This window comes from Meriones unguiculatus, chromosome 1 (genome assembly GCF_030254825.1).
Source record: "Meriones unguiculatus strain TT.TT164.6M chromosome 1, Bangor_MerUng_6.1, whole genome shotgun sequence".
NCBI classification, from domain to species: domain Eukaryota; kingdom Metazoa; phylum Chordata; class Mammalia; order Rodentia; family Muridae; genus Meriones; species Meriones unguiculatus.
The window spans coordinates 20721153-20747696 of record NC_083349.1 but is presented as its reverse complement, the minus strand read 5'-3'; the positions used below and the strand labels follow the sequence as shown (position 1 = coordinate 20747696).

Below are 26544 nucleotides of genomic sequence, written 5' to 3'. Positions count from 1 at the left end.
AATAAGAAAGGGCTCAGGGCGATGCACACGGAATCCAGAGTGCAGTGAGCCAAAAGAGCAGAGCACACACATATAGTGTTCCTCCATGGGCTGTTGTGGACCTGTTTTTCAACTGTGCTGTTTTGTTTTTGTCCACTTGACACAAATGAACTGAGTACACCGGGAAGAGGGAACTTCCGTTGAGGAATTGCTCCCATCAGACTGGCCTGTGTACAAGCCTTGTGGGACATTTTCTTAACTGATGACTGATGTGGGAGAGCTGGCAACACTGGGAGGTGGCGCTACCTCTGGGCTGTGGTCCTTAGCGGCGTTAAAAAGTAGGCTGAGCGAGCCTTGAAGTGAGCCCTTTCCTCCCCAGCTGCTTTTGGTCACGTGTTTATCACAGTGCCAGAAAGCAAACCAGACACCACCTTTGGTGGCAGACACAAGCCTTTCGTGAGGCTTTCATAAGGTAGCCAAGATATCTATCCTGGACAAACCAATGAGGACGTGACTCCGAGACAACCTCGTCCTCGGTGCCCTATTTTAAACAGCGCTTTGCTCGGGCGCGCAGAAGGGCGAGCTGCGTCAAAGTGAGAAGGGTTGTGGGTGGGCATAGGGGCGGGGCTTCCAGGTAGGACACGCTCTGCGCAAGCGCGCTACTGGAGGTGGTGCAGAAGAAGGATTAAAACGACAGGGGGTGGGCTATGGCCGGCAGAAGGGCGGGGCCTTTAGGAAGGCCGCTCTGCGCAGGCGCAAGTCAGGCAGTCTGGCTGGAAGCTGCTGTAGGATCTCTTTTTAAACAGCGTCCCAGCAACCAAGATGGGCCGGAAGGTGACCGTGGCCACCTGTGCGCTCAACCAGTGGGCCCTGGACTTTGAGGGCAATTTCCAGAGGATTTTAAAGAGTGAGTCTGGGGGTGGCGGGAGACAGAAGTCGGAAGTCCACAATGATTAGGGTATGTCAGTCAAGACACTGCACACCTTTGCCCAGGAAAGACTCAGCGCTGGGCGCGGTATAAAAGAGTAGTAGCCCTGGTGAGCTTTCACGGGGACTTCACCAGTTTGGGGAACACGCGGAGTAGCAAGGCAGGAGTGGAGACAGGCGTGCCCTGTCAGCTTGGTAGGCACTGCCCTCAGCCATCTTCTAGGATCTGGGAGATTGCTAAGGTCCCCTGGATCAGAGCTGCCCATCCTTGGAGCTGTTTCAGTGAGATCAGGGTCCCTGAGGACATTCCTGGTAGATGGGTTTATGAACCCAGAAGTCAGGTAAAGGATGAACCCTCAGCTCAGAGAAGAGTGTTGCCATTGAATATCCCTGTTACAGGTCACATTCATGTCAGCTCACCATTGACCTCAAAATAGAACTGGGGCTGCTCTGAGCAAAGCTGAGTTGCAGATTCCCCACCTCAGGTTGTCTGTGCTGAGCTGCCTCTTCAAGGCGGCGAAACAAGAGCAAGATGCAGCAGCTCATCTTTTAACAACAACAAAACCCCCAAATTTATTATTACTTATTACATGTACACACATGCCTCGGTGTGCACGGAGAGGTCAGAGGTCAACTTGCAGGAATCAGTGTCTCCTTCCATCATGTGGGTCTAAGTTAACAGTTCTCAAACTGTAAGTCATAACCCCTATGGTGGGAGGCTGAGGGTGTCAAACTGCTCAAACAACTCTTTCACAAGGGTCATATATCAGATGTCCTGCATATGAGATACTCACATTATGATTTATAAATTACAGCTACAAAGTAGTAATGAAAATAATTTTATGGTTGGGGGGCGGGGGTCACCACATCATGAGGAACTGGATTGAAGGGTCGAAGCATTAGGAAGGTTGAGAACCGTTGGTCCAAGTAAACTCCGACGGTCAGGCTTAGCAACAGTGACTACCTCCTGAGACATCTGGCCAGCCCAGGCGTTTTCGTCTCTTAAAAAAGTATCTATTGACCAGCTTTTGTTGTCAGAGTATATGTCTTTGGGGTGAAGACGGGCTGCCTTGACTGCATGTTGGTGGCAGCTCTGAAGCTGGTGTGGATGCTGGGTGCTGGCACTGTCTTAGGGTTGGAAACCCTCACATCCTGTCTACAGCTTCTTCTAATAGCCTGCCTCGGTGCCTGCCTAATGATTACCTATCAGGGCGTGACTTAGCCCTCCCCAGTGCTAAGGTCACCCTGTGCTCCCTGTGTCTGATTGCCTGCAAGTGTATACAGGTGTGTATAGGTGCCCACTGTCCTCTGCTGTTAACAGAACGGGCTGCAGTAGTCTGGGAGTGTCACAGAGCCTGGCTTTGGCTGTATGTACTGCAGCGGCCTGCTTTTCCTGCCTTTGGATGTGACCTAGCTGCTGAATTCTTTCTCCCTCTCTCTCTCCATGTAGGTATTCAAATTGCCAAAGACAAAGGTGCAAGATACAGGCTTGGACCAGAACTAGAAATATGGTATGGCTAAGCACACCAGCACCCCAACCCTGGGAGGGCAGATAGTGGTATCAAAAGACAGGAAGAAATGGGACAGTACTGAGAGCAGAAGAAATGTAAACCATTTAGGACATCAGCAACTTAAGAGTGGGCCTGGGTCAGGGCAGATGGGAGAGACTAGATAACTCCAGGCTTCCTGGTGGCTAAATAGGGGAGTGAGGTTGAATTCAAAGCGAGGCTGCCCCACCTTCCCTGATGGCTGTGGTTTCAATGTCCTCCAACATTCTGCTGAAGCCCTGAGAGGCAGGGCTTGGGAGAGGGGATTAAATCATCATGAGTAGCATCTTATATAAAGGCACCAGGAAGCCTGTTTGCCTCCCCGACATGAGGCCACCTTCAAGTTGCCTTCTTTACAACTAATCTGAGCCAGAATGTCGAGGAGCAATGAAGGGACCACATTTGAAGCAGGGAGCAGCCTGTAGCAGACATTTATTCTACAGATGCTTTGATTTTCGCAGCTCCAGCCTCAGAGCTGTGTGCAGTGGGCGTCTGTGGCATTTAACATGGCAGGTCAGTGCACTGAGACACCTCCTGAGGCTTTCATTTTCTTTTTTTTTTTTTTAATTAAAAAAAATTTAGATGTATTTATTTTATGTGTCTGGGTGTTTTGCTTACACATCTCTCTGCGAAGCACCTTCCTGACTGGTGCCCACAGAGGCCAAAAGAACATGTTGGGTATTATGGTATTATGGATGCTTGTGAACCATCATGTGGGTGCTGGAATTGAACCCAGATTCTTTGCAAGAGCAAGTGAGCTATCTGTCCAATCTCTGAAAAATTTTTATTGCAGTTATTTTGTATACGTGTGCTATGTGTGTTTGTGTGTGTTTGTGTGTAGGTTTGAGGGATCAAATCTGGGCCATCATCAGTCTTGGTGGCAAGTTCTTTGACCCCACTGAGCCATCTTGCTAATCCTGGGTTTTTATTTTCCTGTTTGGCCAAAAAGAGGTTTTATTCCATCATCTCAGCATCTTTCAGTGGTCTCTCCCTGGTGCCCATTTTGTGATAATAGAGAAACCGATGACTTGGTATCTTCTGCTCTCTTGTTGGGCAAGACCTTGTGTGTCTCTTACAGGGGTAGGTCCTCTCTGGTCTGGGGGTAACTACCAGCTGTCGGCTATGCGCTGCTATTTCCTGTCTATCTTTGAGGCTCCTGGCTAGCTATGGGTTCCAGAATGTTCTCTCCTCTTTGTTCCCCTTCCTACCGTGCTCTAATGTAATAATTTTCAACCTGTAGGTCACGACCCCTTTGGGGTTGTGTATCAGGTATTTACATTAAATTCATAGTGGTAGCAAAATTGCAGTTATGAAGTAGCAATGAAATAGTTTTTTGATTGTGGGTCACCGCAACATGAGGAACTGTATTAAAGGGTCACAGCATTAGGAAGGTTGAGAATCATAGAGCGAATGTCTGGACATTAGGGAAGCGGGATTGTACTTCTGCACTTTTCTGTTAGTCTCAAGGCACCTTCTACTTTATCTTCCTGGATTTACCTGCTTCACTTGTCTAAGTCTCTCCATAGAATCCTGACTCCAACAAAGGCTCCGTGTCCCATGCCGTCTAAGCCTGTCTGTGCCCCTCATTGGATTTGTTCTTAGTAACTCCCTCAACTCAGAGACTTTGGAAAGCCTGGCACCTAACCCAACGGGTCATGAGAACCCTGGGCCCCTCCTCGCGACTCACTGGCCTACTTCCTCTCTCTTCAGTGGCTATGGCTGTTGGGATCATTATCACGAATCAGACACTCTCCTGCATTCGCTCCAAGTTCTGGCTGCCCTTCTGGACTCTCCGATCACTCAGGACATCATCTGTGACGTGGGGATGTAAGTGCCACTGTGAGGGTATGGAAGGGGAAGCCCAAAGAAAAGGCAAGTTCAAGGGTGTCCTGCACCCAGTGCTCCCTTCATTTGGGGCTGTGGGCTCCTCATGAGCCGCCAAAGCCCTTAGGTTAAATGTGCGTTTTGTTCAGCCCTTTGGCCACTTATCCTCCCCGAGGCAACAGCTCTTGGAGGCAGTTTTTTAGTTCTTCCAGGAGTGTCTGGGCACCCGTGAGCACACTCTACACAAATGCAAGCTGTATGTGCCTCCTGCCACATAGTTTTCCTCATGGTGAGTCTTGGGGCAGCTGCTCCTGGGGACATGGAAGCCATGGAGCCTCATGTGGCATGGGTTCCTCAAGAATGGCGCCACCCAGCACACAAGCTACCTGTCACTTCAGCTGCAGGGGATCTGACACCTCTTCCCTCATGTACTCGTATGCGCGCACACACATGCACAAGCGTGTTACATGCACATGTGCACACAGACCCATGCATGCAGATGTGTGTACAAATATGTACATGTGCGCACATATATGTGCACATGCTTGCATGCACGCATGACCATACACACAGCAAAGGTTAGTCTTGAGAGGACATCAGGTGGAGCTGATAACATAAGGAGGACTTCTGATGTCTGTGGTCCACGTGTGCATGCCTGGGTGTGTGCGCCTGTATACACGCAGCAACCAAGGAACAGCTGGAGTCAGTGCCCCCTCCCCTGCTTGCTGGGCTCTTGTGACAGGGCAGACACGCGCCCTCCCTCCTCTCTGCAGGCCTGTGATGCACCGGAATGTTCGCTACAACTGCAGAGTCATCTTTCTCAACCGGTAGGTGAGGTGGGAGGAGGGCGGCTGGCGTGCCTGTGCCTGGCACTTTTTGGGGTGTCCCTCACTGAGCGCAGCACACTGGCTCAGCCGTTCCTATGAATCTCCTCCTCTGGGCTTCAGCCACCTTCATTCAGGCTGGAGGAGGAGACCCAAGGTTGGGATTGTTAGTTTTTTTGTTTTGTTTTGTTTTGTTTTTCATCCTTGTCACCTGGACAGTAGACAAGGTGAGGGGAGTGTCCTTCACATATACACACACACAAAACCCACCCTCCATACACCAGCCTCCAGTAAAGGAGGCTGTGGGGTGGACGGAGCCTTGGAAACTTTCCTTTTCTTTTCTTCTTTCTTCTTTTCTTTTCTTTTCTTTTCTTTTCTTTTCTTTTCTTTCCTTTCCTTTCCTTTCCTTTCCTTTCCTTTCCTTTCCTCTCCTCTCCTTTCCTTTCCTTTTTTCTTTTTCTTTTCTTTTTCCCCAAACAGAAAGCATAACCCTGGGGGGGGGAGGGGGGAGACAAACAAACAAACAAACAGGTTTTCTCAGGGTCCTGGTCTCAGTGGCCTTACCTTATCCGATGGGACAAGTTTTGTGGCTGATTCCTGCTTGTCTCAGGAGTTTGGTGTGAGCATTCCTTTTACCTGCTGTAGGAAGATCCTGCTCATCAGACCCAAGATGGCCTTGGCCAACGAAGGCAACTACCGGGAACTGCGCTGGTTTACCCCCTGGTCCAGGAGCCGGTGAGTGACAAGTGGCTCAGCTGAACCGTGGTCCCAGCCACACACGTGTTCACTGCATGTCCTCAGTACATGCAACCTTAGCCACGGAATGCTGAGGGCAGTGGGGAGGGTGGGAGGACTTCCTGCCGTTCAGACATGGCCGATTCCCTGCTGCCAGTTCAAATCTGGGCCAGTAGACACCTAAGAGACCTAAGCCACCAGTCAGTGGTCACTCTTAAGTGGAGGGACACAGTGTCTCAAATTGACCTTGAAGGCAAGGACTCGCAGCATGGGAACAGGTGATTGTTGGTTTGGGGTGGGGGCTGTCCTGTGGAGTATATAGTGGTTAGAGGCACCCCATCCGAAATGACCCCTACGCCAGGCTGGCATGGTTGTGTACATCCTTCATCCTGGCACTTGGAGGTGAAGGCTAAAGAATCAGGACTTCAAAGTCACCCTTGGCAACTTAGTGAGCTCCAGGTCAGCCTGGGGATCATGAGACCCTGTCACAGAGCAAAAAAACCAATTAATCCAGACTTTACTAAATGTTTCCTAGGGCCAAAATGCCCCAGCTGGGAAGCCCTGCTGTGTGTTTTAGGTTACTGTGATAGTGTTCTATTGCTGTGAAGAGACACCATGACCATGGTAACTCATTTAAAAGAAAGCATTTAATTGGGGCTTGGTTACAGTTTCAGAAGGTTAGACCAGTCTCATCATGGCTGGGAGCATGGTGGCACACAGGCAGATGTGATGCTGGAGAAGTAGCTGAGAGTTCTACATCCGGATCCACGGGCAGCAGGAAAAGAGAAACCCTGGGCCTGGGCTTTTGTAATCTCAAAGTCCGCCCCCAGTGACACACTTCCTGCAACAAGGCCTCGACTCCTAATCCTTTCAAATAGTGCCACTCCCTAGCGTTCAACTATATGAACATATGGGAGTCGTTCTTGCTCAAACCCCACAGTTAGCCCCTTTTGTAATTGCCTTTTGCCCTTATAAACAGGGTCTTTAGTGTTAGACTTTAACTGGTCGGCAGTTGACAGAGGAAAACGGGTTGGGTTCCGAGAGCTGCTCTGTATTTGACGGCCTTGTGAATTCTGATGCTGTCTCATAGTTGTGTTGACTTTTTTCGCCTTTCCATCAAGTAGAACTTTTATATAATGTGCTCCTCATGACCTCTTTGTTTTCACATTTTTCAGCCCAACATCACTGTCTCTGGCCAGCATTTCTGTAACATTCCAGATTATTCCTAGAACAGAAGGCTCATATTTCTGCCATCCTCCCAACTAACCAGAAATCTCTCTGAGTTTCCTCACTTGGCATCAGACTTACCTCTCACCATCCTTTCTCTTTACTGTGAATTTTTAAAAATATGTTTTATTTGTATTCATGTGTGTCTGTGTTTGTGTCTGTGTGGGAGTATGTGTACATAAGTGCAGTGTCTACAGAGGCCAGAAGAGGGCTATCGATCCTCTGGAGCTAGAGTTACAGCCAGTTGTGAACCACCATCCACCACTGCTAGGACGGAAATCAGGTCTTGACTGCTGAGCCATCTCTCCAGCCCTGCCTTTTTCAAATGGAGAGTGAATGTTAAAGAGGGAGGAGAGGACTTGTCCACTCAGCTCCTCAACTTCTGGCATTTTGCTGAAATAAAAGAACTACTGGCAGTGTGCCCCCAAGCCACGAATTCCAAGAAAGCAAACAGAAAAGTCTGCTGCACTCAGCGTCTAATCAGTGCGCTTGGAGTGGCTTGTTGGAAGTCAGAGGTTTTACCTTTTTATTTTCCGTGTTTTTGTAATTGGATCCGCTGGGGTAGATCTTTGAGACTCTGTAGACCGAAGCTGTTCGAGGCAAACACTCTGCCTGTCAACTTCTGTGAACTGTGACTCTATGGTCTTATTGGTAATGTAGGCGTGGTCATGTCTGGGAGTGAACATCAAAGGGCTTTTCCAGGTTGGGCATCCCACCCTATTTTCCTTGGCACGGTGACCTGATTCCAGTCCCTCCTCCCCGCAGTTTCTGAGAAAATCCTGAGAGGCGGAGACACTCAGTATGCATGAGTACTGCAGTGTCTGTCCTAGGCCTCTGAGGACAAACAGTCTCAGGAGTGTGGCATGGTTACACTGAGGGCCTGTGCCTGTGCTGTGCTTCCTGCTTCCCAGGATCTCATCTCAGCTTTGATTCTCTCCTTCCAGGCAAACTGAGGACTATGTCCTCCCTCGGATGTTACAGGACCTGACAAAGCAGGTGCATCCTTCCCGGGGCTTCCAGTGCAGGCTGAGGGCGGGACACAGGAGGAGTACCTGGGTGGAGTCAGAGCATAGCTGGGGAGGTGGAAAGCACAGAGGGGAACTTCCATGGTGAGTGCAGGAAGGCTGATTGCTACAAGCCAGGCTGCCAGAGTCAGCCCTGAGCAGGGGGCAGACTCTGATTCAGGGACAGTTCTGGGAAACCACAGACAACTGGCTGGTGGTGGGCACATCTCTGAGCTTTGTCCCTCTTGTTGTACTGTGGACTTAGGGTCCTAGCTCTTCTTTTAGCCTTGGTGAATGGTGACATTGTGGCAGAAGATGGAGGGGAGGAAAGGGCCTTTTGCAGCCATAGTAAAGCCAAATGGCTTGTAGTCATGACTGTGGAAATGGGAGAGCCTGGGGTCATAAGAATTAGCTTATGCTGGGGCTGGGCACACCCAAGGTGAGGAGAGCCGTAGTGAGAGCCTGGAACAGTGTGGTAGCTTTCAAGAAGTAGGAGGCCAGGGTGTAGCTTAGTAGGCAGCCCTGGGATCTAAAGTGGTCTTTTCTTTCCACTGCAGACAACTGTGCCGTTTGGAGATGTGGTACTGGCCACCCAAGACACCTGTATTGGGAGTGAGGTCTGTGAGGAGCTCTGGACACCACGCAGGTCAGCCGGCTCTCTGTGCCATCCATTCCCCATCCTGGACTGACCAGTGGGAGGACTCAGGCTTTGCAGCCTCCTGCGGTCATGTCCTTAACTATGGAGGTCCCCCCAGATAGATAGCTGAGGGGCCAGAGGGGCCCAGAAGTCACTCCACCTGACTCTCTCCACAGCCCCCACGTTGACATGGGCCTGGATGGTGTAGAGATCATCACCAATGCCTCGGGCAGCCACCATGTGCTACGCAAAGCCCACACCAGGGTGGACCTGGTGACCATGGCCACCTCCAAGGTGGGCATTGGGTAGGGTGGCTAGAGCAGGGTCACAAGTTAGGGGCTTGTGACCCCCATCAGGGGAACCCCCAGGAGAAGTGGCACTTGGGGCAAGGTTCTGCCACTTCTGGTGTATACTTAAGGCTGTGGCTTCAGGCTGTATTCCATTGCCATGCCTGGTCCCTCCCAGGCTCCTCTTTTTTGTATCACCTGGTCCTAACTTCTCCTGTCCGTGGTTGTCATAGAGACACATACTAACTTGTATGTACCTGCCACTGACCTTGGACACAGTAGAGCACTGTTTTTGGTCCTTGGTTCAGAGAGACATGCCCGAGGTTGAAGATGGGCACAGGTGGGAGATACCATCCAGCCCTCACAGAAGTCACCAAGGTCACCAGTGCTTCTAGTGGCCCCAGAGCTCAATGCTGCCCCATCTTACTGCTCTAGCTGCAGTGGTCTTGTCAGATAGGGTCAGCAGGGCTACACTGAGGGCTGAGGGAAAGTAAAAGTGACTATTCTATGGGATGTCTGACTCTTGGTGTCATGTGACACTATTCTTGGGAAGACCCAACCCAGGTCTGCTTATCCCAGATTAGGGAACCAACAGTATACCAAAGTAATAATCCCACCAAAGTTCAACGTGGTAAACCAATGAAGTTATTGGAATGACCCAGCAATGTAAGTGAGTTGGTTACAGATAGGAGCAAAGATGAATCAAAGGCAGCTACATCAACAAAGTCCATCAACAGCTCATAAAAGCTGGAATGCTGTAGCACTTTTCACAACTTGCAGGCAGTTTGAAAGGTCAGAAAATCTCTTCAGAGAGCTTGGCTGGTCTGGAAAGCCTTTTAGCCATCCTTACTGCTTATGTTACTTTGGAGAGAGGCCTTGTGCATTTGGTGAGTTTCAGGAACTTTCTGAGACTTGTAAATTGTTGACTTCCTGATGCTTCTACATGGAGGAAATTGCAGCACAACATCTGGCAAGGCCACATGAGTTTGAGCTATGGGGCTTTGTGACCCCACCTGTACCTACCATCTTTGTCAGAGTCTGGATGCCAATGGCAGCTTAGGACCAGGTGGAGAATGGCAGTCTGGTGCATCTAGGTGTCCTGTACAACTGATGCTGGCAAGCATAGGTTATATCCAGCACTGGCAGCCCTACATTCACCATTGTTTCTTCTAGAATGGTGGCATCTACTTGCTAGCCAACCAGAAGGGCTGTGACGGTGACCGTCTCTACTATGATGGCTGTGCCATGATTGCCATGAATGGGAGCATCTTCGCCCAGGGCACTCAGTTCTCATTGGATGATGTGGTAATGAGCTAAGCATGGGGATGGGGTGCAGCCTTCATACTACCAGTCCACTGTCCCATCTGTGTAGCTCCCTCTCCCCTGGCTGTGAGGAAGAATCCCCTAAGGGCATGTTTTGGCTAAACACAGAGCAGAGAAAAATGTCCGTGCTGGACATAGGCTAGGGAGGAGGACCCCAAGCCGTGGTGAGCACATTGTTGCAGATACCATAGTGTCTGGGACACAGGGTCATCTGGCTCCATGCAGGGGGCTTGTTTGACTCCTTCTGGAGGCTAGCAGGATGAAGCCCCAGTCAGGGATTAACTGACATAGGCCTGGTCCTGTCATACAAAATAGTGACCATCAAGTTTAACTGGGGATATTATTCTCAAGGGCATCTAGCCTGTCCAAACCTTTCCATTTCCCCACGGTCTGGACAGCACATATTAAAGGGAGGCCTTAGCCCTGCATTAGTAACTTTTCTATAATTAGTGATCTATCACACCTTAACCAATGTGACAAATTACCTGACAGAAATTCTTTAGGGAGAAAAGGTTTATTTTGGCTCATGGTTTGAAGGCGCACAGTCCATCATGGTGGAAAGGCATGGTGGCAGGAGCCTGAGGCAGCCAGTCACATTATAGCTACAGTCAGGAAGCAGAGACAGATGAACGCTGGTGCTCAGCTCGCTTTCTCCTTTTCATTCAGTCTGGAACCCCAGTGCATGGGCTGGCGCCGCCCATCTTTCTACTTCGATAAACAGTCTAGAAACTCCCTCTCAAACACGGTCGTAGGTTTGTTTCCATGGTGATTCTAAATTGTATTGAGTTGACAATAAGTGTTAACCATCACATCCCACTTGGTCCCTGAGTGTTGGGAAACACAGAGGAGACCTCCTGTGGGAGGGGACTTTCTAAGCCTATGAGGCCAGCTAAGTGAGGGACAGGATGGAAGTGCTATCACAGTCCTTCAACAGGGTGGGTGTAAGGACGCAGGCAAGAGACAGGCAGAGGGAAACCCTGCACAGACCCCACTGATTCACCTCGGGGGACCACACAGTCCTCAGAGGGGCTGGTGAGCTGCATGCTCAATGCCTGGAAGATGTGGGTGTGGACATCCATCTTACTCCCCACGCTGTACTCCCCCTCCACTTTCCTCTGTGTTGGCTTCATTTTCTGGTGATAGAATGGCTCCAGTGGCTCCAGCCATCCCATTTATAAGTGGCTATGTTCAGAGTTGAAGAAGGCGCCATTGCTCCCTGTGTGTCTTTTAAGTAAACAAGAACTTTTCCTGAAACAACCCCTTCCCCTGGTTACTGTCAGAGTTGTGTTTCCTGCTGTAACTGGTGGGTTGCTGGGAAATGTTTAAATGTAGTTGGGAGACTGATGTTAACTAGTTAGGTGCAGCTGGAGAGATGGTTCAGGTCACAGCATCAGTGTCAGGCAGCTCACAACCACCTGTAACTCTAGCACTAGGAGTCTAATGCCCTCTTCTGGCCTCTACAGGAACTGCATTCACATGCACATACACACAGTCACACACATACTCATAACTAAAAATAAAATACTTTTATTTAAAGAGGAGAGAGTTCAAGGAGGGCAGTGATGCTGTTTACCCTGCTGGGTGCCCAGCCTCTGCTGTGAGAGGTTTGACCCATTCACATGGGACTGCAATCCTGTACTTTCCCTCTTTCTCACCCAGGAGGTCCTCACTGCCACCCTAGACCTGGAGGATGTCCGGAGCTACAGGGCAGAGATCTCATCTCGGAACCTGGAGGTAAGTGCCCTGGGAGATGCCAGCCTGAGAGCTCAGCCAGGCCTTTCAGGTGGCCCAATGTGCTGCCGGCTTGGCCGAGGCTGTGGGGCCAATGTGTGGAACCATGCAGAGACACACATCACCTTGTTTCTGTGCCCTGATCTCTAGCCACTACTACTCTGCTTTCTGCCTGTAGGGGTGGGAACATTTTCAGAGATGGTGCCGCACCTCGTGTGCTGTTATGCCTGGCTCCTCTCACTAAGTATAGCAACCTTGGGGTTCTGCCATGTGGAAGCATAATGGAGCTCTGCTCTTTTTCAGGGCACAGTAGTACTCCACTCAGTGGCTATACCGCTGGGTACTCACCCATTCCTCCAAATTCTTAAGTAAGCATGGGTTCCTTTTTCCTGGGTGTATCTGTCCAGGAATAAGTCCCTTGGCTCATATGTAGCCTCATGTTCAGGCTACTGAGGAGCTATCAGACTGCTTTCCTGAGCAGCTGTTCCCCCTCCCACATTTCGGGGGGGGGAGGATCCCATAACTTCTCTGCCCTTGCAAGCACTGTTCAGCACTGTCAACTTTGATCAGTCCATTCTGCTTCCCCGTGGGCTCATCTGTGTCTCCGATGGCTGCTGGAGTCCTGCTCCTCACCCATAAAGGCTCCAAACTGCAGCTGTTGCTGTGTGCTGATGTCTCCCCCAACAGGCAAGCAAGGTGAGCCCATACCCCCGGGTGACAGTGGACTTTGCCCTCTCGGTCAGTGAAGACTTGTTGGAGCCAGTGTCGGAGCCTGTGGAGTGGACATACCACAGGCCTGAGGAGGAGATAAGGTGGGTGCCCCCTGGGCCTGAATCCTGCGTAGACACCATCGTCTCAGTGGTTGCCAAGGTCTGCCGGGTGTGGGAAATCTGCCTAGGTTGGCTGCTGTGCTTAATTGGAGCTAAAGATATAATGGCTGCTGCATAGTTAGTTCTAGGACAGCCAGAGCTACATGGTGAGACCTGTCTCCAAAAAAAAAAAAAAAAACCAAACAAATGAACAAAAAACCCCACCATGGCCCATAGCTGATAATGTCCGGCTGCCTTGGTTCTTCTCAAAGTGGTCACCCTGTACTGTGACCTTAAGCTCCGAGGCCCTGCTCCAGACCTCAGTGTCCCCATTTTACCTGGGCTATCTCTGGGGGTTTCCCCCAGACTTGTTTCAGAACTGAAATGTCCAGATTGACATGAAGTGCTTATAGCAGATGGGCCAAGAAGAGCCCAGGCCTGGGGATGCATCTCTGTACTGCCTTCTGGGGGTGCCCATGCAGGGCCACTGCACAGGCACAATGAGCCAGTCTTACAGCTCCAGACTCAACACTGTCATCCCCTGCAGCCTCGGACCTGCCTGCTGGCTCTGGGACTTCCTCCGACGGAGCAAACAGGTAGGCTGTTTTGTCCCTGCCCCTTCCTGAGTGCTCTCCCGGTTGTTGTGCAGGTCTAGGGTGGGTTAATGATGTTTTTATTTGGGGGAGTATATCTGAACTGGCCAGAGGCCAGATGGGGGAAGCCTTCTTCGAAGCTGGTGGTCTGTGGAGCTGTTGAGAGCTGGAGGAACTCCCACATCTCCTGGTGTGTGCTTATCATAGGGCTGGAAAGGCAACCCGGGACCCAGAACAGCATCTCCTGACCTCTAGGAAACCTCTGTCATGCACATGGCTCATTTGTCCATCCCAGGGATGGCTCTTGAGCCCAGCATTGCTGTAGGGCTCTGGGACTCACAGCGCTGTGGTAGGCTGAGGATTGAGCGGGGCACGGCCTGTCTGCAGTTTGTTTCACACAGTGCTTGGTTGGTCCCTTCCAGGCCGGGTTTTTCCTGCCCCTGAGTGGTGGTATAGACAGTGCAGCCAGCGCCTGCATTGTCTACTCCATGTGCTGCCTGATCTGCGAGGCTGTGAAAAGCGGAAGTAGGTGGCATGATGTCCATTCATCTGAGGAGGGCGTCAGGTTGGGAACCAGTCAGGGAACAGAAAACAAACCCAGGTCATGGGCACCGTGGGTGAGGGAGGCTTTGTTGCTGGGTACAGATATCATCGGCCCAATTCAAGTCCCAGAACCCAGGCCATCGGTCCAATTCAAGTCCCAGAACCCAGACCGGTAACAGCCATTCCTGAGCAGTTAGCAGATGTGGCCTTGTCTGTCTACCACTGTCTATCAGCAGTTGGGAGGACACAGGCTTTGGGGTCTGGCAGAGGTCAATTTCTTATTCCTCCATGGGTGCAGTGGCCCTGAGAACAGCTTAAGCAGCACAGGGGCAGAAGGTTAGCCCAGCACAGACCACAGGTTAGCCTAGAGCACAGCACTGAGCTAGCACAGCTAGCCCTGTGTGCACAGGATCCAGTGTACAGACACCTGGGAGAAGGACTTGCTGTTTTTCTTTAGGAATGTGAGCAATGGACCAGGCTAGATCTGTGTCCTCTAGGGTGATCAGTGGGAGCTAGATGCAAGGGAACTTGGGGACTGTGGGAACTTAACTTCAGACTAGGGAGTAGTTAGGTGGGCCGTCAGGATGGACTGGGTCTAATGTGTGGGAGCTTAGGACCAGACCAGGGCTACATGGTGCCTATGTGGGCCCCAGGGAGAGGAGCAGATGCTGGCACTTGAAAGATGTGGCCTGGCTACATGGGCCCTTGGGAGGGAGGCCAGGACTTTTTGCAGACAGTGGTTCACATCCTGCCGTGGTGGCCCCAGATCAGCAAGTGCTGGCAGACGTCCAAAACCTGGTACAGCAATTCAACTACACCCCGAGGGATCCCCGGGAGCTCTGCAGACGCCTGCTCACCACTTGTTACATGGCCAGCGAGAACTCCTCCCAGGAGACCCACGGCAGGGCCACAGAACTGGCTCAGTTGATTGGAAGGTAGGACCCCACCCTGTACTGAGCGCGGGCCAGCACCGTGGCAGAGGTCAGAGGTCACATATTCCTATCAGCAGCATACCTGGTCCAGCGGTTTTTGGACATAGCCTGCAGGCTGTGTGAGAAGGACCAAGGAGACCTTTCCAAGAGGTGCGACTCCGCCTCGTCCAGAATGTTCTTTTAGTCTGACTCTTTGGAAAAACAAGAAACTGCCTGTCACAATTGCCTATCCACCAGCAGTTCTGTTCCTGGGCTTATGCCCAAAGGAATCCAAACAGTTACCTGTCCAGGATGCCCCTGGTTGTCAGCTTTGTCACAGTAGTGAGAGGAGGAAATGACCCAAACGTCCATTAGCTGATGAATGGCTAAACAAAATGTCATGTACCCACACTATGGAGTGTTAGAGTGCCTTTACAGCATAAGTGATCCTTGGAACTGTCATGCTTTTGACACCAGGTGTCCAAGGCCATGACATGCACAACCCCATTTCTGTAAGTTGCCCAGACTGGCATATCCATAGTGGATTTATTAGTCCAGACAGTGGACTGGCAGTTGTCAGGCTGGGGTAGATGGGAGTGGGGAATGACAGTTACTGGGCAGGATTTCTTTCTGGGTTGGTATGTTCTGTGTTGTGAAAGAAAAGAAGGAAGGAAAGAAAGAAAGAAAAAAAATCCAACCATTCAATTTTACCAATAAAGACTCAGGAGCCAGATGCTGGGTGAAAACCTGCTGTAGCTCAATAGAGGCAGAGAAAGCACCCAGCTGACCTTCCTTCTCAGCCAGGTCCAGATGGAAAAAAACCCAAAAGGCTCAGTAGTTTAACTGACAGCCCAGGAGCAAAAGGCTAAAAAAACCCAAGGCTGAAGGCTTGCTAGCTCAAAGCCCAGAAAGCCAGGGAGCTAAAGAGCTAATAAAGCTTAAGCTAAAGCCAGAGCCTGAGCTAAAAGCCCTTTCTGCTTATCAATGCTGTCTTAAAGACCCCTCAACTCAAAGTCCCTTCTACTCTTTAATCACTGTCAGCAGGTTTCTTGCTCTTCCTCTTGACTTAGGGTTAACTTTACTAAATCCTGTTATCAGAAGGCTCTTGGATTAAAGGTGTGTGTTAGGGCTCAACAACACCAAACAAGAAACAGGGTTTTACAGTTCACACTTTCGGGGTTCACAGTGGGATCAACTATCCTGCAACACTTCTGGATCTAGATGGTGAGCAGTAATGGCTTTACAGTGTCATGACTGTGTGGATCATGGTTGAGACACATGCTGTTGGATGGTAATAGAGGGCCGGCGAGAGGGTTCAGTAGGTAAAAATGCTTCCCACCGAGTCTGATGACCTGAATTCAAACCCTGGGCCCCACATGCTGGAAGCAAAGAACTGACTCCCTAAAGTTGTTTTCTGACATCCACACACACGCCATGGAATTTGTGCCCCCTCCAATACATATAGAAAGTGTTTTTAATTTATTTTTAAGTATATATGTTGTGTGGGTATGTACATAGGAGTTACAGAAGAGGGTATGGAATCCCCTGGAACTGGAGTTACGGTGGTTGTGAGCTACCATGTGGGTGCTGGGAATCAAACCCAGGTCCTCTGAAAGAGCAGTCAGTGTTCTTAACTGCTGAGCCATTTCTCCAGCCTCAAGGGATTTTTTTTTTTTTTTTTTTTTTTTAGACAGACCTTACTCTAGCACTGGCTGACCACATAAATCCACCTGCCTCTGTCTCCCAAATTCTGGGATTAAAAGCATGCACCATTACACCTAGGCCCAAGAAATGTCTTTAAAAGGTAGTTAAGAGCATGTCTTAGCATACCTCTACTGACCCCCCTCACCCCTGAATTTGCAGCTACCACATCAGTCTGAGCATCGACACTGCTGTGAAGGCTGTCTTAGGCATCTTCAGCCTGGTGACCGGGAAGTTCCCTCGGTTTTCAGCACATGGAGGGAGCAGCAGGGAGAACCTGGCCTTGCAGAATGTGCAGGTAGGTGTTTGAGCCTGGCCCTGGTCCCCACAAGGGTGTGGAGGGGAAGACAATGGAGGACAGGGAGCCTGGGGATGGGATGGGCAGTGCTGGTTTAACCTGCAAGCCTCATTAGCCGCTGGCCACACAGCCATGCATTAGGTTGCAGGTCTGTGAGTGGGAGTACATGGGAAAGTGTGTGCCAGACCATGACCACACATAGGTATATGTGGGGACCTGTGCATTTCGTCCAGCCCTGGCCTGGCTGGCTCTGCCCCACCTCTAGGCTACCTTGGTTAACCTACATGCTGTGTATCAACAGGGAGAGAAAAGGTCCCAGGGCTGTCTGTTGGGATGTCAGCATGCCGTCACTGTTTGCTCCTCGTGTGCGTGGCCATCTCCCCAAAGATAGATAGTGCAGAGGGCACTGCTGCGCATCTTTCTGGCTATGGCTGTTTGGTGCCCACCTCCTCTCACTCTTGGTGCTATGACCCTGCTGTGGACTGGTGCAGGGGGAGCATGGGAGGCTTTTCCCCAGCACACGAGAGCTTGATTCACCTTGTCTGTGTTCTAACTTGGTTGCTCCTGTACAATGATTGCATCATAAAGTAGCTGTTTCCTGGGTCCTGGCATAGGATAACTTCCTTTTTTCTCATCCAGGCTCGGATTAGGATGGTCCTCGCCTACCTGTTTGCTCAGCTGAGCCTCTGGTCCCGGGGTGCTCAAGGAGGCCTTCTTGTGCTTGGATCTGCTAATGTGGATGAGAGGTGTGTGCGGCTGGGGACTTGCTTTGATGGACTCGGGTATCCTAAATCTCTTGTTGGATGAGAGGTGTGTGCAGCTGGGGACTTGCTTTGATGGACTCGGGTATTCTAAATCTCTTGTTGGAAGCTTGGTCCTTTCAAGACATAGTCTTCCCGTAATATCAGGATATCCAGAGAGTGCATGCCAAGAAACCTGTATCTACTCCCAGCCACCCCACTCTTCATCCAGCTCAGGCTACTTCCATCCCTGGCCTGCCTCCAGCTCCTGTCAGCCACACTGGGGGCCCCACCTCCTCCTCCTTTCCTGACCATGCGTCATAGATTATTTCATTGCAGACAGTTTTCCAAACAAGATAAGCTGTTTTTCTATTTGGACTGAAGACAAATCTCTTTCTTTCTTACTTAAAAAAATGTCCAGTGGTCCACGGATTTTACCAGTTTCCAGGAAAAATCTAACCTCAGACCCAGCAGTGGAGACCAGTAGATCCCTTTCCAGGCTCCATTCCCTGCTTTCCTTGGGTGAGCTGTCATACCTAACTGTTCTCACGTGCTCCTCATCAGCTGAAGAATTTTTTAAAAATCATGTATTTATCAATTAGTGTTTTCACCAGTCTGTCTAGCCATAAGTTGAGCCACCCATCTGGCCATCCATCCCTCTGATCACCCAACTATCTACCCACCCACTCACCCATCCATACATCCACCCACACATCAGTATGTCCACCCACCTACCCATTCATCCATCCATTCATCCCTCCCTCCCTTCCCTTCCATCAACCTACCTACCCATAAATATGTACATACACCCACAAACATCTATCTGTCCATCCATTCACCCACCCACATATACATACACACTGCTACTTCTGCAGTTTGGTTTGGTTTGATTTTGAGACAACTTCTTACTATGAAGCACAGGGTAGCTTCAAACTTACTCTGTAACCTAGGCTCCCCTCAAACTGGAAGCAGGCTTTCTGCCTCTGCCTTCCGAGAACTGAGATGATAGCATTGTGTCACCACACCTAGCAGATTGTGTGTGAGTGTGTGTGTGTGTATGTGTGTGTGTGTGTGTGTGTACAGCCAGCATGTGCCATGGCATGTGTGTGCAGGTCAGAGGACAGCTTCCGGTGTCACTCCTCATCTCCCACCTTGTTTGAGGCAGGCTGTCATTGTTCACTGCTGTGTACTCCAGGCTGGCTACCCTGTAAGGTTCTGGGAATTCTGTCTCCATCGCTCTCTCTCCATAGGAGCCCTGGGATCACAGATGACTACTGCTGTGTCCAGCTTTATGTGGGTGCGTGGGGATCCAAACTCAGGTCTTTGTGTTTATGTAGAAAATGCTTTACCGACAGCGTCATTCCCCAGAGCCCAAGGCTGTTCTTTTTCTCTTTGGAGTAGGGGGAGAAGGAATTACCAGCGGGGGTGGGGTAGAGTATGATGGGGATTGCTATCCCTCTGCAGTGGCATCCAGCTTTTTGCCAAAGGTTGTTATTGTTTTGCCAAGAGATGGTGCCAAGAGAAGCAAAGAGTTAAGAGCTTGAGGCGAGATGATGAGGCACAGCCATAAGGATGATGGATAGGTGCCTGAGGTGTCTTGGGCCCAATGAGTTCCATGAGATTGCTAAGAGGACTTGGGACTTGGGACAGAGTTGTACTGGGACTCTGGCCTTTACTGCAAATAGACTGGCCGTGAGGTCAGGTAAGGACAGAGCAGCCAGGGAGTTGGCCAAACCTGCTCCCAGCAGTGTTAATAGAGACACATCCAGTTTCACCCATTACTGGCAGGTGGAGTAAAGGGCCACCTCCGGGGCAGCTGGTCGCTCAGTGTTTGGGGTGCAGGTGAACCCAGACTGGCCGGCACCTTCTGCTGAGACCTGCCAGAAACCGCACCTCCCGGGAGGAATGCAGGGCTTCCGCACCATCCGTGCAGTTTGCACACACAGCTTAGGCCCAGGAACCTTTACAGGGGAGCCTGCAAGCCTGGGTAACTGACATCAGCCAAGCCACATGGTGGTGGCTGCCTTCTGAAGGAAGGCTGTTGTCCCAGGCCTGTGGGTGGCACACAGGTGAGTGGGGGTGCAGTGGGGGTACTCTTGCTAACAGCTCAGGCTGAGACCACTCTGTAGGCATCCAGGGCCAGTGATTGACATCGGCGGAGCAGGAGGTAAAGGAAGGAAGGCCAGAGTCTCACCGGGATCCATGAGGACACGGAGAGCGGTGTGTCTCATGAACCACAGGGAGAGCAGGGCGTGTTGTAGGCGCCTGTTCAGGGCCCGTGTTTCTGCTGGCGGCAGTCTGAGTCCCATCACAGGAGTGCCAACCCTCTGTCCCACCTGAAGACACCTACCTTAGGCCAGTAGATGTGTCACTGTTTGCCCATTAGGCTTGGAGCCACTGGGTCAGCAAAAAACTCCTGTGTGGCCAGGAATGGGTGATCTCACCAGGGAACACAATGGCCTGGGACAGAGCTATGGCACCGGGTGGGGTTGGGAGGCGTGTAAGCCCCGAGTCCTTTGTTCTCATGGCCACTGCAGGGTGACTGCTCCAATCCCTCAAAGTACTGAGACTGCTGGTCCTCTTCCTGGCCTCTGGAGGCTATCCCTAGACCCACCACCAACCCAGCCCTCCTTGTGTCCTCATAGCCATCGGCCTCTTGATGGCACCCTTTGGCCATGGCTCTCTAATTCTTATTTCCTTTGAGGAGACCTGGGGCTGCTTCTCAAACCCACCCTATAATGCAGGTCCATCTCTGTCTGCAGTCCTCGGTCTATGTCTGGGGCTCTTTTTGCTGTATGAGCTCTACCTGGCTAGTCCTGGCCTTCTAGACCAGCCTTTCCAGGTGGGCTGATGGTGGTACCTAAGCATTCTGAACCAAGATAGGTGTCTACCGGCGTGCTCAGTATCACCCCGCTGGCCTCCTCCGGGGCCCGGGCTGTGCCGGGCTTGTGACTTCAAGGGCCCCTGGAAGAAAGGAGTCCTTGGCCAGCAATGATGGACCTCAGAGCTTTCAATACCCCAGGAATCATGGAGACGCTGTCCTTTCTTCCTGGCAGTCTCCTGGGCTACCTAACCAAGTATGACTGCTCCAGCGCAGACATCAACCCCATAGGCGGCATCAGCAAGACAGACCTGAGAGCCTTCATCCAGTTCTGCGCAGAGCGCTTCCAGCTTCCCACCCTGAAGATGTGAGTGCTCCTGCCAGGGTTCTTGGGGTTCCTGGGCCTCCAGGGCCACCCTGGTCCCCACTCAGCCACCCTCCTAAGCTCCCTACACCTCGCCCTTCAGCTGGGAGCATGAGGTCATGACCCTACCCACTGCTGTTCCTGTGCCCACAGTTCTGAGTATCTTAAGTGACAATTCCTCCAAGACTGTCTTTTCTCCTGCTCTCCTCTCAAGGTAGAGAGGCGGGTGCTGGCGCCTGACAGGCTTGCTCTCTGGGAGTAACGGTTAAGGACACTCACAGCCTATCAAGCCACTGTGGCCTCACTCCTGGTACCAGGGAAAAGTCTGTGTCCTTGCTCTCCTCGCAGAGTCAGTTGTGCCCACAGGGGACCTCAGGCAATATCTGGAGATACCCTTGGTTGTCACAAAGAGTTGTTCCTGGCAGCTCATCGGCACAGGCTGGGGTTCCTCCCAAGTGTCCTGTAGTGTGTCAGATGATTCCACCGTAGCCACTATGCCACGTCTTCTGATCCCAGCCACTAACTAATAGCCATGCAGGGGAGGGTCCCTGCCCTGCACTCTTCACCTCCTACTGTTCCTGATCCGTCATCCCTTGGGTCATGAAGCCCCAGGGCCGTAAGCCCAGGCATGGCCCTGCCAGGCGTGAACGGCTTTTCTAGGGACATCCTGCCAGAGCTCATGAGCACATTAGCAGCCCCGGTGACTAACTCAGTATGTCTTCCTGCAGCATCCTGTCAGCCCCGGCCACTGCAGAGCTGGAGCCCTTAGCCAACGGGCAGGTGTCTCAGACGGATGAGGTAACGATGATGGCTTTTTCATGGTGGATGTGTCTTCCCTTCTAACTGGGTCCCTTCATAACGCCCGTCTACCAAAAGGAGACCTTTCTGCCACGGGATCCTGGCTCACTCAGGCTGCTGGAACCAGCCCTCAGACACTCTCATTTAGCTTTCTCAGTGTAGTTAGTACTGGGAGATGACAAGGTAGGTCGGAGGGAAAGTGAGGAAGACAAGCTAGGAATCCAGGTTCCTCGCAGCAGGTTCTCTCCCTCAGAGCAACCTTGGAGTAGAGTCAGTCACCTCCCGTGCCTTGCAGGGTTTTGGTCATTTTCCAAACTTGCATCTCTGGCACCCATCAAGTTCTGAGAAGCCTGGCTGGGCATCCACTTCTGGCCCTTGTTGAGGGTCACCTCCCTGGATCTTTGGTTCCCCAACTGCAACAGCCTCTGAGGTCCCTCCCAGCAGCACCCCACTACACACTGAACACACTTCTGTCCTCACAGGAAGACATGGGGATGACGTACGCAGAACTCTCCATCTTCGGCAGGCTCCGGAAGGTCGCCAAGGCAGGACCCTACAGCATGTTCTGCAAACTGCTCAACATGTGGAAAGACAGCTGTACACCAAGACAGGTAAAGTTATGTGTGACGTCGGCCTGAGCCACCTGTGCGTGACCCCAAAATGATAAGCTTATTTCTCATACAGTAACATTCGTGGCTGTCATCTTCACCAGCTTGGGGTTCCTGGCTGCCCTAAGTTAACCCCAGTGTGGGCCATCCACGCAGGTGTGCTAGTGCATTATAGACGCTTCGGAATGCATTAGGTCTCTGCTGGCCAGAGGACTTAATGGGCCCACGTGGAGGCTTCCTGGAGCACAGCAATGGGCTGTTAGAGCCAGGAACCTACAGTCCTGCAGCTCAGTCAGCGCCAGCTCAGCTGCTGTAGCTCCGTGCTGCTGTCAGGGAAAGCCAGGGACAGGGATGGCAGCCACTGGCCATTTTTTTCCCCCAAAGGCAGGGCTCTCAGCCTTGAGTATTTCCTGCCTTTCTAACTTGCAGCCCGTATGTCCCTTGCCCACCAGGTGGCTGAGAAGGTGAAGCGATTTTTCTCAAAGTACTCCATGAACAGGCACAAAATGACAACTCTCACACCAGCATATCATGCTGAAAACTACAGTCCTGACGACAACAGGTTTGACCTGAGGCCCTTTCTATACAATGCTAAGTGGCCCTGGCAATTCCACTGCATTGACTACCAGGTGAGCACAACCAAAGGGCATTTTGTGTCATGCCTGGGAGGGCATATGAGGGGTTTCCCTCCGGGAGAAAAACTTTTTTTATATGCAAACTGTCATGGCATGCTACTGCCCTTGCTTCAGCAAAGGGACTAAAGCAGGCTTAGCTCCTGCCTCCCTCCTTTTTTTAAGACCACAGTAGAAACACCCACAAATGACAAATTAGATACAGCTCCTTCCCAGCTGGGCTCTGCTTCGCTGAAGAGAGAGACAGCTGCTCCGCACAGGGACACGATTAAAGATGGCAAACCATGGACAGTGTTCCGCTGAGCTGCAGGAGGGTCTCTGTGAGTCTGAAGCCACATGACCTATGTAGCAAGTTGTACAGGGCTACATAGAGAGAACCTGTCTCAATTGTGTGTGTGTGTGAAATAGGCCTGGCGTTATCCATGCCTTCAATCCCAGCACTCAGAAGATGGAGGTAGGCAGATCATGGTCATCATGACTGAGCTGGAGTCAGGGTTTCTGACATCCAGAAGAAAAGGCAGGTATGCTGCCAGATGTTCCTCTGCCCCCGAGAGAGAGAGATCTGGTCCCTTTGGTCAGTAGTGCTCAGGCCAAAGAAGGCTGGCATGGGGCTATAAAACCCTCTGGGCTTCCCCTTGCAAGGAAGTGACTGTATCCAGCTGACTTTGGGAACCACCCTTACCCTACCCCCAGTAACTCAGAAGACACAGTGGAAGTAAGTGGGAGGTGGTGGCCACTGGGAAGCAGGTGGTGGCCACTGGGAAGCAGGTGGTGGCCACTGGGAAGCTGAGACATGGGTCAGCATGCTACTGTCCTATGTCCCCGCTGGCTGGACAGATCGTGCACCCTGTGGAGCTGATGCACACATGGTTTGTCCCAGCATCCTGCTGTCATTGAGTCATAGGAATGGACCAGTCTAGCCACCAAGTTCAGAGGGTGGGACTTGCACCAGCTGTTTAACTTACTGTTGTTCTTTGTAACCATGTGTATATCTGTGAGTGTACGTATGTGCCTGTGAGTAAAGTGCTCGTGGAGGCTAGAGATGTTGGATCCCCTGGCCTGGAGTTACAGAAAGCTTGCCATCAGAACTGGGAACTGAACTCAGGTTCGCTGGAGGAGCAGCAAGTGCTCTCAAATGCTAAGTTATCTCTCCAATACCAAGCTCTGGCTTTTTAGTGGTAATAAGGGCTTGACCACTCTACCTCCCACAAAGACCCACTTGGTAGCAGTCCCTGCAGATCAGCAAGGGATTTCCGTGGCCTCATGGTGGGCAGAGATAGAAGCACCTGGCATCTCACCATCCACATTGGCCACCAGTAACTCTCATGCCAAGCCTCTCCCCAGCACGTCTGCTGTCAATCCCTGGGCGGCCCATAACCTTCATGGGGCGGGGCTGCTGGTTCTTTGAAGGGTGATGGAGACAGTTCTGATGGGCTTCTCTCTCCAGGTTCTACAGCTAGAGAAGAAAGCACAGCAGAGCCAGGAAGACCAGATCTTGGAGCACTTTGAAAAACCATCACCTTTGTGGAAGCAGCTCCTCCCTGGGGACTCTTAATGTCTTAATGTGACTTCACAGCACCAGTGGTCAGGACTAGTTGCCCTGTCACAGGTCCTCTGGGATTAGAGTTAAAGATTATTGTGTGCTACCATGTGGGTGCTGGGAATTGGACCCAGGTCCTCTGTGGGAGCAGCCAATGTGGTTCATGGACATGCATATAGGCAAAAAAAAAAAAAAAAATCATGCACACAAACAAAACTAATAAAATTCTTAAGACAAAATAATTGTATTTATGTGTACACATACATGTCAATGCATGTTTATGTGCATGAGTACCCATAGAGGCCAAAAGAGAACATCAGATCATCTGGAGCTGCAGTGGCAGGCAGTTGTGAGCCACCTAGTGTGGGTTCTGGGAACTGAACTCCTGTCCTCTGAAAGAAACAAGCGTTCATAACCACTGAGCATCGAGGGTGCCCTGTGCTCAGTCACACTGCTTTCCACTGTGGGCATGGCCATCGTGGGTTAGGGGACGCCCCATGTGGGATTGGGTCTGTGTAGGCAGAGCTGCAACATGGTTCCTGACCAAGGAGGGGTGTCTAGAGCAGGAAACACGTGAAAAAGCCACCCCCTCCACCCTGTCCTGTATGGGTGTTCTGGGTTCTAGCAGGAATGTGGTAGTTCTGCTGAGTTTGCTCATGTGGAGTCCGGGAGCCCAGCCCTCCTTACCTTGTCCTGTGGGAAACTGCCAGGTCTGGGAGCAGGGCGGGTGTGGAGTGGCATCTGGCCCCTTTCTCCGCCTGGGGGTCCTTCCAGGGCTCCCTTCTCCCTGCATCTATCCAAACCTCTGCCCGCAGGCAGCTGCATCTTCTGCCTGGCTCATGGGCTTGCTTCCTTCCTGCCAGGCTATGCTCTGGCTGGCTGTCCAAGTGCAGCGTAGGGGTCACTTGCTATCTCAGAGACAAAGGTAAACACATCTTTGTCTTTTCCTCAATGTCAGAGTTCACTGAATAACAGCATATTATTAACATGCTATTATTATTAACATATTATTAACATGAGTAACAGCATATTCACAGTATAGCTGTTTTGGTGGCAGTAATGTGCCAGACAATCCCGCTTTCTTTGATAGCCTGTCTAAGGCAAACAGTTTCTTTTATTCCAATATTAACTATATACACACAACACATCACATAGCAAATGTGTGTGTGTGTGTGTGTGTGTGTGTGTGTGTAGGTTGGTGAGTAACCACAAAGGGTTGACAAGGAGTCCCAAAGAGGCATGAGAAGTCAAAACTAGAAAACAGGAGAAGGTGCATTAGTCTGTATTGATAAGATAACAAAGCAGAAGCTGTGAATGCTGTAGCAACCACTGCAGGTGAATGGGTAACATTGGGTGTAGGCAGCAGGTGGACAATGGGTCCAGATGAGAGAAAGGAATGGACAGACAGCAGTTCAAGTAGGTGGTATGCAGCGGGAAACCAGGCCAAGCTGAAGCCCCTGGGAGAGTCAGAAGTTCTTTGTCGATCCTTGATGGGCAAACACTGGCTGATCAGGAGACAGGTCAGTAAGGGGTGTTGCCAAAACAGCAGTTGGATTTTTGAAAGCTGGTAGAAACAGTTCTAGTGGTCTTCTCTATCCAGGTTCCACAGTTTGTGAGGAGAGCACCACAGAGCCAGGAGGCCCGGATACAAGATTAGTCTGGGAGCCATCACCTACAATGGAAGCACTCTACCCCAGAGGTTCTTAGTGTGACCCATTCTTTTGTTGTTGTTTTTGTTTTTCAAGACAGGGTTTCTCTGTGTAGCCTTGGCTGTCCTGGACTTGCTTTGTAGACCAGGCTGACCTTGAACTCACAGCGATCCACCTGCCTCTGCCTCCTGAGTGTGACCTGATTTTTAAAATTAAGATTCCCCCACCCTCTTTCTGTGTGTGTGTGTATGAAAGAGAGAGAGAGGCATGTTCTATGTTTGTAGGTGGCTACAGAGATCAGAAGAGGGTGTCGGAGCTCCAGGAACCAGGGTTGCATGCAGTTGAGAGCAGCCTGATGTGGGTGCTGGGAACTGAGCCTGGGTCCTCTGTAAGAGCAGTAGACACTTAATTGCAGACTCTTCTCTCCGCCTCCCTAGTGTGATGTTTTACTCACCAGTGTCCAGTGTCCTGAGTCTAACATGGGGAAGGCTG

The 26544-nt window shown here is 51.1% G+C and overlaps 1 protein-coding gene across 2 annotated transcripts; it reads left to right on the top strand.

The window, feature by feature from the left end:
• Nucleotides 1-703: 703 nt before the first annotated feature.
• Nadsyn1 (NAD synthetase 1) lies at nucleotides 704-24642 on the top strand. Of its 2 annotated transcripts, XM_021633932.2 has the most exons (21): nucleotides 704-886; nucleotides 2357-2417; nucleotides 4164-4280; nucleotides 5051-5104; nucleotides 5747-5836; nucleotides 8008-8059; nucleotides 8625-8713; nucleotides 8881-8998; nucleotides 10165-10296; nucleotides 11974-12048; nucleotides 12733-12857; nucleotides 13402-13450; nucleotides 13870-13972; nucleotides 14757-14925; nucleotides 16765-16900; nucleotides 17540-17646; nucleotides 20697-20828; nucleotides 21554-21623; nucleotides 22106-22234; nucleotides 22684-22860; nucleotides 24311-24642. In XM_021633932.2, the coding sequence occupies exons 1-21, from the start codon at nucleotides 802-804 to the stop codon at nucleotides 24416-24418; spliced, it is 2178 nt and encodes a 725-aa protein (XP_021489607.1). In that variant the 5' UTR covers nucleotides 704-801; the 3' UTR covers nucleotides 24419-24642. The 2 variants fall into 2 exon arrangements, with proteins under 2 accessions (XP_021489607.1, XP_060239202.1); XM_060383219.1 differs by lacking the exons at nucleotides 704-886; nucleotides 2357-2417; nucleotides 4164-4280; ... (2 more) ...; nucleotides 8008-8059; nucleotides 8881-8998 and having other exon boundaries at nucleotides 8629-8713.
• The last annotated feature ends 1902 nt before the right edge of the window (nucleotides 24643-26544 follow it).